General features: G+C 46.3%; 1 protein-coding gene across 3 annotated transcripts in view; it reads left to right on the forward strand.

Annotated features, from left to right (window-relative positions):
* SAP30BP (SAP30 binding protein) overlaps positions 1 to 12,978 on the forward strand; it is a 33,243-nt gene that overhangs the window by 2,519 nt on the left and 17,746 nt on the right. For all 3 annotated transcript variants that reach the window (XM_068531208.1, XM_068531210.1, XM_068531209.1), the window contains exon 3: positions 1,590 to 1,637. In XM_068531208.1, coding sequence (XP_068387309.1) covers positions 1,590 to 1,637 — 48 coding nt within the window. The remainder of the gene's footprint in view (positions 1 to 1,589; positions 1,638 to 12,978) is intronic.

Here is a 12,978-nt window from a genome sequence, read left to right on the forward strand (position 1 = left end):
TGGTGGTCCAGTGGTTAGGACTCTGTGCTCTCACTGCGAGGGCCCAGGTTCAATCCCTGGTTGGGGAACTAAGATCCCACAAGCCGCGAGGTGCGACCAGAAAAGGGGGGCGGGGGGGGAGGGCGGGGATAAAATGCTTTACAAATTAAACAAAAACGCATTTTGTATTTTCTGTTGTTTTGGAAGACCTTTTTATCCCCTTAGGCCTCTCCTCCCCCATGATTGCTGATAATTCAGAATTGACTAAAATTGTTTAGAAAAGCTTTGTAAGTTATTTCGTTTTTCTGCTTTTCTTAAGTGCATACATAGTGGCTTAACATCCGTAACTATTTTCTTCAGCAAATTTGCACGACGTGTGTTTTTGAAGTGTTATTCTGTATTTGCTTTGCATAGAATTTTTACCAGATTTAAGCTTTATTTCAAATTGTAGTAAAATCCTCGCATCCAATCCCAATATAGACATTCTAAAATGTGATTGTATTTGGCTGAGCTACATCTCTGATTATTTGGCCTGATGGGTTTCATTTGGAGGAGATTTTGGAGATTGCGTTTAAAACCTGTGGCTCACTGATGCCTTGCAGGACAATTAAATCTCAAAGCCATCAGTGTAGTTCAAGTCTCTCAGGTGGTGTTTATATTAACATCTGGCGGGCTTTTTAATTTGGGGGTTAAAGTGATTGAAAAAAGCAGTTTCAAATGAAACAGTTTTCTGTTGGATGTTAAATCATGGCTCCCGCGTATTGGGGTGTGCTGGGTAGTGGAACGGATATGGATCATAGCTACCTAACAGGGTAGCTGATCTTTGACCTTCATTAGCATTTAGTGGAATGGTGGGCTAGCTCGGGTGAGGTCAGGGCACACTTTGGAAAACGCCTTGCCCGCATGGTGCTTTGTGTCTGGCAGGCCCTATGGGTAGGGAACAAGGCTGGATGGAACGGGTCACCGGCAATTCTGTGAGCACTTGCATGGAGGCAGGGCCCACTCAGCTGGGGCCCAGGACAGGCTGGGCATTGCCCTTCAGTCCTGCCTTTCCCAGCTCACTCGCCCTGGTCGTTTGATGCCTACCTTCCTACTGTTCATGTTGGTGCAGGTGTTGCTGGTTGAAGCGCTGGGGTATAGCGTGTGGGGGTCATGGCACTCTGGGGGCGAACAATGTTACGGGAGCTCTGAGTCTGATGTATTTGTGTACATGAAAGGCAAAGAAGGAAAAAAAGACTCATACTGGTTTGAAATCACCGATACTTCATTGGAAACGTCATTCCTGTTTTATCCTGTGGCGCCTGATCTTATTCTTTTCTCAAGCATATTGCCACCTTTCTCCATTTTTGTGTTTGTGGTTTTTAACCTCAGGCATTTTCATTAATATAGGCTATGGCACTGCTGGCATAACAACTTTGAGCTGCCGATGTCGTCCCCCCTGAACATCTCTTTTTCCCCTTCTCTTTCTCTAGAGCCTGGGTCATATGGTAGGGGAGGGGTTCTTGGTGGGACAACCCAGGCTGGGTAGATTTGCTCCAAACCCTGTTATGCATGTGAGAACCTCAGGCCCAGTCCTTTAAGCTTAATCCTCTAAATTCTTTGTCTTGTAGGAAGATGACGATTCAGAGACTGAAAAACCTGAGGCTGATGACCCAAAGGTATTTGGTATTGGCTGTGGTGGGGTGGCTGGATACGAACAAGGCATTTTTAACAATATGGCTCAGTTCATGTGTCTGGTCAAGATCTGTCTCACTAACATACTGTGTAACCATGTGTAAGTTGGGGGAGAGAAGCCTGGAGACTACCCTGGACTGTCCTGAGGCAGCTCGATTTCCAGCCTCGCAGCCAAGGTGAGAGGCTTGGCTGAGTGCAGCAACCCACCTCTGCTCCGAATCCAGGTGGGCTCTGGGGGGTCACTGCCCCTGCAGGTGGGTTAGGTGTGGGAATGTTTTTAGAATCAGAAAGCCATAACGGCTGCCTCATGTACCATGGGCTCTCTTTAGTCGTCTAGACATGAAGAAGGGCCATAGAGAGCCAGACAAAATGAGACCTCTCCCAGCTATAGGGGATGCTGAGCCTAAGCCTTGTTTTTCCAGGCTTGTGCCCTTCCACTCTCGGGTAAACCACACAGAATGGTTTGTTTTGAAACAACATAGTCATTTCTTCTTCTATTTCCATCCCAGTAGCAGCTGAGAGTAATTTGCATATCCTTGACCCCATCATGATGAAGGTTAAGGCGCGCGCACACACACACACACACACACACACACACACACACACACACACACACACACACACACACACACACACACACACACACACACACACACACACACACACACACACACACACACACACACACACACACACACCCCACCACCACCACCCCGCCCCCCCCCAGTGTTGGTTACTGTGTGCTGGGCATTAATACAGATATGCCCCTTGAGGAAGCTTTCTTTGGGGGACAAACTTTTTTTTTTTTTTCAAAGAAAAAGAGTAATTCCATCACTCTGGGCCTGGGGAATAGGGATCAAGTTTTGTGTCTAAAAACTGCTTTAAAACCAGCTGAGGCCTTTAAGGTGTCCTAGTGGAATTTAGGAAAACTATCCCCAATTATAAGGTAAAGCAGGGGTATATCCAAAAATATAGCATGAGCTGTTCCAAATTTGAGCTGATTTTGTGATTGGCTAGAACTGTGCACAACCATTGAAATAAAGCCACAAAGAGCTGCGGATGATGCAGATACGAAATTTTACCAAGAAAGAACGTTTAGGCACCAGCATGCAGGAGGAAAAACAAATGTTGTCCTACAAACCACAAGCGCCAGCTCCTTTCTGTGCCTAGTGAGGAATGCAGGCTTCAGAACCTGGCCAAGCATTACTAGCAGGAGGGTAGACCCGTGGCCTGCATCAAGGACTGTCAAGCTCTGCTTGGGCTCACAGAAAGGAAATGGTCAGTAGTGTTAGTGTCCATCTTCTGTCTTAGTATTTGGGGTATTTGGGCCTTGGAGCCTGTGCATAAAATAAGCCTTGGGGGTCACCAAGTGTCAGGGCTTCAGTTGTGGACAGAAAGGAGGATTTGTGGGACCTGGAGCCTTTATGTGTACAGCTGCCAGCCTTCGCCTGAAGCTGAAGCCTCCTGGGGAAGTTGGCTGGAGAGCAGGATGCATGCCCTTAACTGTCACCCCTTCTGGAATACAGCAAATCCCCTGGGAATGACATGCCTGCATGAGAGAGGAAGAACAGCCAAAAAAGAGAGGAGGTAGGATGGGAAGTTGGTTAATGTCTTTTTGTGTTCAGCCTCCCCTTTCTTGGTCCCACCTGGAGGTTGACTGATGTGCGTTACTGTATTTCATTCAGTCGTTTGAATTTCCAATCTGTGAAATGAAAAGTCCTCAAGGAACAATTTCTGTTCCTGTTAGGGAGCCCTCAGAAATGAGAACACAAAATCCAGCCCTCACAGTAACTTGATGTAGTTCTTTTGGAGGGTGAGCATAGAGGGGGTCAGACGGAGTTCTCCAGCTCAGACGTCCTGTGGTCCCCAGTAGCTAGCAGAGGCCCACCAGGGGGACAGAAAGACCAAGTCCTCGTGGCATCTCCAAGGACTAGAAACGGTGTCCCCAGCATGAGTTTTGTATGTTTCCCATGCTTCGTCCTGGCCCTGACTTCCTCTCCTGCCTGAGCTGGTATCACACTGTCTTCGGGTTTCAGCCTCTGCCTCAAACCCCTCTCAACCCTCCCTCTATTCCGGAACTCTTCTGGCACATTCAAGTTTTATTTCAGTTGATATTTAACAATACTTTTGTATTCTAAATCCTTAATTTTGCATATTTCTGCCTTAAGTATGTGAAGTTTCTAACAATACGATATGTCACTGGAGGTGTCATTTATTTTGTTAGCAAATGAATTGATGTCATAACTCTCTTTTCACTAGATGGCACTCCTTCCTACTTTGACTTCTTAAGATCTGCTTTTAATTTTTTACTATAGCAGGTCTCAAAACATTTTCATTTCTTTACACAATTAAAAACTAGGATCCCAAAAAGCTTTTGTTCATTTTGGTTTTATCTCTTGATGTTTTAAATATTTGTTTATTTAAAAATAACAAACCTATTACATATTCACATAAATAACGTTTTTATGAGAAATTATCATTTCCAAAACAAAAAAAAGTCTGAACAAAAAATGGCATTGTTTTACCATTTTACAAGTCTCCTTAATGTCTGATGTCTACTTGAATAGGCAGCTAGGTTCTCATAACTGCTTCTGTGTTCAGTCTATTGCAACATGTTATTTTGGTTGAAGAATTCGAAAAAACTCTTGCTTCATACAGCCAAGTCGTTGGAAAGAGAAGAGTATTTTGATAGCCCTTCAAGTACTTGTGGATGTTTGATGCTTCATCATAACTCAACAGGTGGTAGTTTCCTAAAGGTTAGTTGCAACGAGAATGTGAATCAATGAACTTTTTGGACTCTGCTTCACTTAAATCCACAGGTCTCTCACAATTTAAGCGGCTCTTTTGCCAATACATGATATTACATCATCAGACACTAGTGACTCGGACAATGTTGGTTCACCGAGTTATGCAGGTTTCCTAAATGTTGACATATTTTGTTCTGTAGTATCCAAAAAAAATCTTATTTGTTAGTGACATTTCTGATCTCATCAGACAAGCCATTAAGTATCAGAAAGCTGTCATGCTCACAGTGGGAAGTATGTATTTTCCCAGATTCTAATTTTTGCTTGAGGACTTGAATTTTATTGTTGCCAGTAAATACCATGAGCGTGTTTCCTGAAATGACGGGCTTTGTTGTTAAGAAAATGCCTGCCAGCTACGTAAGTCTGAATAACCATAGTTTGTCAGTTATTCTTTCAAGTAAACGTGATATTCCATGAAGAAAGCAGCTAGTTCAGCTTGTAACTCAGTCACACAAAATGCTCAAATGTACTCAGTGATCAAGATGAATCATTTTTACTGCTTCGTCGAGGATATTCTTAAGTGAAATTTGCTTTTTTTTTTTTAAACCGAGAATATGACTACTGCTAAATTTGGTGCCACTGCCTTGATTTATTCTAAAGGGCCAAGAAGTTTACCCATTGTTGCCCCTGTAAATGTAACACAGTGAAAGGACAAATAATGTCTTGGTATTACACAAATAGTTTTGACCTTGCAGACCCCCAGGGGTCCACAGATCAACTTCAAGAACTACTATTCTTCAAAAACAAAAATCTTGGGTTGGAAATATTAACTATTTGATAGCTGCTTTCATTGCCCTGTACCTGTCCATTGAGCTGTTAGCTTTATGGGGTCTTGAGTCATATTGGAGGCAGTAGAGCATCCGGAGTACGATGAGACCGCATAATCAAATCTGCCTCATTTGTTTTGTGAGGATTCACTGAGTAAATGTAGCAAATACGTAGCTTACTGGTGTCTGGCCCGTCTGCATTCAGTAGCGTTAGTTGCGACGACCAGTGCCCCCTCAGTACGCTTCCCAGGCTGCTCATATATATCACTGGGCCTGTTTTGGGATATTGGATTCTGCATTTTAAACCGGACTGTGCTCCAAGGAGAGCAGAGGTGAGGAGACTTAAAGCCACGTCACGTGGGGAAAAGTTAAGGAGCTGGAAGAGGGAAGACTGGGGAAGAGCCGGCAGTTCTGTCTGCTGTTTGAAGGTCTGGTGAGGGAAGGGCGGTGGCAGCCCCATGCGGAACTCAAAGCAACGAGGAGATGTTTGCCTTCGCATAACGAAGAGCTGCCCTTCTTCTCTGGCCAGAAGTGAGTCGAGGTGCCACAGGAGGTGGTGAACTCTCTGTTTCTGGCCTTTTCAGGAACGAATGTCCTAAAAGAAATGTGAGGGTGGGGTCGGACTAGAACCCCCAAGGTGTTTCTTGGGAAAGGACTTGGCATTGTGGATAAGCAGAGTTGAGTATTCTCCAACTGTATCATCTGTTGACTTTACGAAGTACACATGTAGAGTACAAAGACTGGAAGTTGCCCTTATTTTTATCACGCTGATGTTTGGGGTTACCTATGAGTGCAAAGTCCCATATTTGGGAATTTGAGGAAGAGATGAGAACTCCAGACCCCCCCCCCCCATAGGGAGCCTTTGGCCCTGATCCATCAGCCCTGGGTGGCAGGGATCGGGCCCTGGGGTTGCTGAGTTTGCCCTAAACTAGAGAAAAGGAGCTGGAGGAGGTGGCAGAGTGTCCCACGGAAACAATGCTTCAGCATTTCTGTTCCATCATATCTCGTTCTCGAACTTCAGTTTTCTGGTCTCATCTCTTCAGTAAGCAGCCCGACTTGGATGTTGCAGTTACTCAGCAGAAGGTGGCACTGCTGCCCTAGAAAAAGTCAGACTAGGAGTGGCGGTCGTCTGTCCAGCTCCTTACCACAGGGACAGGGGCCCAAAGGCTCAAGTGTTTCCTCCACCTGTTTGCCCTTGGCCTGTGAGCTTCCCTTTTCACCACTCTCCTTTGTCCTTGTTTTACCTCAGTTGCCCTAGAACTTTTCCCCTTGTTTATTTTTTTCCCCACTCCCACGGTTCCCGTGGATAAAGGTATTTCCACTCACTCCCTGTCCCTGACACATTCTTCCTTTGCAAACAAACACGGGCACTGATGAGCTGGCACGGGCAAGCTGGAGCAGCCCATTGCCAAGCTAACTGGGAGGCCCGGCTTCCCGGTGCGGGGCGGGATGGCCGGCCCCCTGAGGCGCTGTGGTCCAGGCTTTGACCCAGGGAAAGAATCCTCTCGGCCCAAGGAGCAAACATCTGTCAAAATAAAATAGTGTCTCTGGGTCAAAGAGGTGACATTGGGGGGGGGGGGGAATTGTGCCAGCATTTTTTAAAAGGCGTGTACAACCCCAGCTCAAGGAAAACATTTAAAAAATCCTTCGACCCCAAAAGTAGTGCAGATATGTGGAGTTCACAACTCAGAGCCGGTCTAGTGGGTTTGGAGTCAGAAGACCTGGGTTGAGCGCTGGCTCGGCTGCCCTCCAGCTGTGGCCAACAGGCACATAACTTAAACTGTGCTCAGCTCGGCTGAAGTCAGGGCTGTGATACCCACTGTTCCAGGGGATTGTGGCAGTGATAGGAGAGAACGTGTAGGAACAAGTTTTTCTCAGCCTAAGATGCAGCTGTGAGCAGTACTCAGCCTTCTCACCCAAACACAGTCTGATTCTACGCCCTCATCCTGGAGGTCAGAAGTTGCCACAGTTTCTCAGTTCATGGCACCCTTGGTATCACAGGAATTTTTCACAGAACTCCTAGGCCGAAAGAAATAACCTGACGGTTCTGTTTCTTAAGTAATTTTCTCCCTGCAGTCAGCACCCGTGTCCTCACAATTTAGTAGCCACTTGAAAAAAATAATACATAAATTAGTGTGGTATCTGACAGATGTCAAGTAATGCTGTTTCCCTTGAAATTTTTAAGTACCGCGGGCACCTTTGGGGGGGGACCTGGGGGGCCTTGATGGACAGCTTGGGAACTGCGCTGGTAGATGGTCTTAGAGTCCCAGAGTGGTGGGGCTCGGTGAAGTACTCGCACAGCCTCCCCTGGAGGCCTGGCTCAGCGCGGTGAACGGGCCTCTGCCTTCGGTGGCTGCACGTACACACCTGAATTCCCTCAAGGAGGTCGAGCGTCTTCATCGCCACGTGTTGTTAATTGACTCAGAGTTTAGATGAAGGATTTGCCTCGGGAAGAACTGACTCGGTAATTCCCAAACTTCCTCTCCTCTCGAGCCCTTCCCCACCCCCCCACCCCGACCCAGCACTATTATTGATCTTTTAAAATGTCAGAATCAAAGATCTGGAGACGGAAAACAGCCCGAGGAGCTTGTTTCAACAACAGGAGTCTGTTGTTGACAACTGACTCTAGGAAGAACTTTCAGGAGCCTGCCAGCCATTCTCTTACTGACCGCGTGAGGGGAGAGGCTGCCAGTTTCCGCAGGGTCCGTGCAGAGCAAAATGTTTTCCTCTTTGGGCTTTGGGTGTGTTTGCTGTACCTCCAGGACTCTGGAATCGGAAAAGGAGATGCTAAGCTTTTCACAGACAAGCAGCATGGGTTCTAGTCATCCTGAAGGCTCCTTCAGAGGGCAGGTGGTGGGGTGCGGCAGAGGAACCAAGGCCCTTTGCAGCCAGTGGGGATGGGTCGTTGTGTGCCTGTGCTTGGCGAGCTTCTGGGGAACCCTCACTTGAGGAATGTTCTGTTGAGAATTATTGTTCAGGATGGGACAGCAAAGGTTATCTTGTAAGAGCTTAAACTTGGACTTTTTCTTAGAGGTCTTTGACATGGAAAGGGTCATGTAGCACTTTTTCTAGTGGTTATCTTGTCAGGGTTTTGTTGTTTTTATACTGTGCATATTTTATTGTCAGACTATTAGAGAAGCAAGATTGAATATTTAAGAAAAGAAAAAAAACCACCTAATTCCATGGGCCTGACAGTGCAGCCATTTTCATTCTTCCATCTGTGTAGGTTTGCCTGTGTAATAGCATATATATTTTGTATCCAGTTTTGTTCTCATTTGTATTACAAACATCTTCACTGTTGCTATAGTCTGGGTAATTATATAATAGCATGACACAAATGAAAAAATAACACTTGAGAATTAAGTGGTGGGTTATATCTCAATAAAACTGCTGTAGGAAAGATTTTTTTTCTGTAATTTTCTAAATACCTCCAAATGGGGACTGATGCAGAAAAGATTGAGATTCACCAGCTTTTGTTCTAGTAGTAATACCAGTCAGGAGCAACACACTTCTTCATATCACTTCCCTTCGTTCTTCTCATATATTCAGCTAGCTAAAATAAAATCCAAAAATGGCACATTATAGTAGCAAAATGTGAATATAGTTTTGTAATTGTTATCGAATAAAGTGTTACGTAGGCAGTTTCTTTCCAGTGAGATTCCCTGATGGACAGGAAATGTGCCATGCTATTTACACAAGTCAAAAGAAAGAACTCATTCTTTAAAATTTGAGTTCTCATTGGAAGTCTGCAGGATTGTTCACCCAGTAAGGGAGGCTGGCTTAGTAGGATTCGGGTTTTGGTAGCATTTTTTCTGTAAGCCCCCAGGAAATCTCTAGGCTAAGGACAGGGGTGGCAGCACCCACTGTGTATACGATTAAGTCCTCAGGACCTTGACTTCCGTTCAAGTCAACTCAGACATTACTCACTGGGGCACCACGGATTCTTGAGCCCTTTCCCCTGATCGTTAACAGTTAAAAGGTAATAGATCTGGCCGTCTTCCCCTTAAGTCAAGGGTTTAACACCTGTTTCGCCTGTGATCTGCTATGGAGTCATTCCTGGAGAGGAATTTTACCTCCTTGGTCTTCGATGTTGGCTTCCCCAGTGGTTGAACCAAGGGCTTCGAAGAAACTGTGACTATTCACAGCCTCCTGGTCTCAAGGGAGGAGGTGAGAAGTTGGGAAGTGGTATTTCTAGGCTTTGGACTCAGGCTGGAGCTTGAGTTCCAACATTGCCATTTATTGGGCAAGAAACTGCTTCATTGTATTTTGCTTCAGTTTGCTCGTCTGTAAAATGGAAATAATAAAGTCTGCTTCATGGGGTTATTATGAGACTTGAATAATGTATGTTAGCTTTTACTGAGTTCTGTTTAGAGTGTGAGAGGGAGAATATATTCTTGGTCCCTCCATCTTGGTTTTATTTTCCTATCTGGCCCCCATGTTCTGCACCCCCCATACCCCATGATCCTTTGAGTGCTTATTAGAAAAAAAAAATGACAGCATGACTCACCTAGGACCAGAGAAGGAAATGGCCCTTGACCATTGCTGGCTTGTGAGCCATCCACTCTTTTTTTTTTTTTTCGAATTTTAAAAATACTATATATTTATTGTGATTGAGTTATATGTACATTTACAACGAGATAACCAACCAGATTACAGGCTACAGAATCCTGGCAACAGCCCAGAAAGCCCCTGGGAACAACTGAACATTCAGTGGAACATCTTCTCGCCTGTCACTGCTAGACAGCCACTCAATTTAGTGCATATGCGTGTGCAAAATTTATGGAAAAAGCTGCACTCAGCCAATATGCAACAGATGAGCCATCCATTCTTAACTTCTGGCTATTGTAATTAGGCCTTTGAACTGTTGAAAATGCCCAGGCCTATTTAACATTGGCATTTCCTTGCTCTCACCGCAGTGAATAGCCACATGGCCTTCTTTAGGCCTGGTCTTTAGCAAGGCGGGGGTTGCCCTTGCAGAGTGAGTGACATAAAATATCCAGGCTGGGGTCTACAAGTCTGTCTGGGTGGTGATCTGGTCTGAGCAGCAGACAGAAAGACAGAGACAGGGCAGGCTGTGGAAGTAGCTGCCTTGTCCAGATTGAAAGAAACCCAAGGTAGGTCCTTTGTCTTGCCACATTCCGAAGAAGGCCTGGCTATATCTGTAGCTGAACACCGCTGGGAGAAATGTTGTGATTGCTGGAAGTTGTGATCTCCTGCAAAAGGAAGAAGGACCATTATTCTCCCTCTAACCCCTACTCTTGGCTGCACCGCAGCTGCCATCAGGGCCTTCTTGACTGCACTCGCTCCCAGTCAGCTGAAGCCCCAGAAGCCCCACCCCGCCCCTGTGCGGTTCTCCGTCCAAGAAGGAGCCGCTGCGTGCCCGGTCCGCCTGCCCATCAGCCGTGCAAGCCCTGACAGACTTTGTTCCCTATGGGACTACATGCCATGGATTACTAACCAAGGTGTGGCTGGGGCCTTCCCCAGTGATGATTTATCTTTTTGAAATTTATGATGCAGAAGGCAAGCTGCCTGTCTTTAGGGATCCAGCACTTCTCACCTTCATTCTGTGTTTCAATCCAGGTCCCTTGAGATGCTACTGTGTGATTTCTGGATTTGACAGGATTTTACTCGTTTGTATTCTTAACACTGGGATACAGTTGAAAACTAAATTTTCCCTAAGCAGTGCCTTAAAGATTCTGGCGTTCCCTCTGGCCCTGTAGACAGTTAATCCTCTTCCTACCAGTACGTACGTGAGGACCAGTGTGCATGTCCACACTCCTGGCTTTCTGGCATCTCACTGCTTTTTGCCCCGATGTTAATCTAACATTGAAGCTTGGCAGTTGACCTCCCAGGCAAGATAATGCTTTCGTAATTTGGTGGCGCTGTCGAGGCGTGTCTCAAAAACTTCACTTTGCTGCCCTCAGCCTCACAAAGCTGTCTTCTTTGTGCTTGTCTGGCTCCAAGCTCTCCAACTCAAAGCATAGAGACACTGTTTTTGTGGAGAACCCTTAAGAAGAAAGTGCAACCTGGCCTCACCACTGAGGACTTGACTCAAATCCTTGATGTGAGGTAACCTCTCTGCCCAGGCACAGCCCACCTGACACCCTGGGCAGGAGAGAGAGAAATGGAATGGCCCTCTCTGAGCATCTTCTACAGCTTTCAAGAAACTCAGGGTCTTCAGGGGTCTTGAATCAAATCTGTGGTTACGCTTGCAATAGTCAGATAATAAAGTCTCCCCTTCAGAAGTGGCTCCAGCCAGAGCTTTGCCTTCACATGAATTCTGGTTGGTTCCACGTGACAGAGCATCAGCGCCATGCTGGGCCCTGTGGGCATCACTGGAGACAGGATTTTCAGAGAGAGACCGTTCCTCTCCCCTTCCCCGCCTTTGCTTCAGTCTACAAGGCCAGCTCTAGAGCTGGCTTAGTTTGTCTTGGCAGATGCCTGTTTAACGCTTTTCCTGTAGAAACCTCTCTGCTTGGGGAGCTGAGCCTTCCCGGCAATGAGCTGGGAGTGAAGGCGAGTCCATTGCATCCAAAGTGGCCCCACCAACTTCCGCCCATTTTTGTGATAAGTTGAGTGTTTCCATCCCCAGGCAGGCAGCCTGCCATGGCAGTGGCCCAATCCTGACCCAACAGGATACAACGGAAGGAAATGTGCTGGTGATGGGCTTTCTCCAGGGCTCTCCTGGGTGTGTGGGTAGAACAACCCACGCCAGGCATTTGTGCCACGGGTGGGCTGTCCCCCACACGGCACTGGGTTCAGTGACTTCCACTAAGTCTTGGGTTACTGCCACTCTCGATCCACGCCCCCACCCGTGTCTGTCAAACGACAGTAATTTTATTCTGGAGCTTGGAGGTATCTCAACAAAAGTTCCAGAATTGCTGCTTTCTTGGCAACCTGAAGTGACTCACATGTGCCTCAGAAAACCTCGTTTGACCATCAGCTTGAAGCTTTCAGGAGGGCTTCCTAGGCACACCAGTGGCTTCTGAAGCAGCAGGGTTGTCTGCCCACAATTTCATGAGCCTGTCGTGAGAATTAAATGAGATCTTTCACTGAAGTACTTAGCGTGATACCTAAAATTATTCCCCTAGACTGAATTTTGTTCATTCCACATGCCCAGTGTTTGGCCCATTGCCTGGTACATAATAAATGCTTGGTAAGTTATTTGTGGAATAAATGAACTATACGATAATTCTTTTTTTGTCAAGATTAGGAGCAACAAGGTAGATTTAAGGTTTTTTTTTAATGCAGCATTGGTGCCTCCACGCACACACCTTCCTGCTTGTCCCATATCAACCTTTATTGCAGCTCTAGCCCCTTTATTTAGCTCCTCCGCTGGCCTCCCTTTCTTATATCGAGTCCACACATTGAAATTAACTGTGGACTTGAACAGGTTTGGAGTCTGGGGGTTAATGCACTGCAGGTGATGGTGGCTTTGAAACCCTAAACTGGACTGAAAAAAACTGGCCACTGGGCAGTTAACTGATTAGAAAGGAGAGAGAGAGGGAGAAAGTGTGTGTCTGTCTGTCTGTCAGTGTTTGAGCACCTGTTGTGGGCAGGGCACTGACTATTGCAGGTGCTGGGAACACAGTGGTAAATAAGACAGTTAGAGCACAGAATAGGGCACATGTCGTCTCGTTGGCCAGATGCGGGTGTGGTGGAGGAAAGCTTCCTTGAACCAAGGTCTGAAGTCTGAATGGGGCTTACTAGGCTGGAGTGGGATGGGGGTGATCCAGGGAGCAGCTTTGCCAGGA

Source organism: Eschrichtius robustus, chromosome 20, assembly GCF_028021215.1.
Source record: "Eschrichtius robustus isolate mEscRob2 chromosome 20, mEscRob2.pri, whole genome shotgun sequence".
NCBI classification, from domain to species: Eukaryota; Metazoa; Chordata; class Mammalia; order Artiodactyla; family Eschrichtiidae; genus Eschrichtius; species Eschrichtius robustus.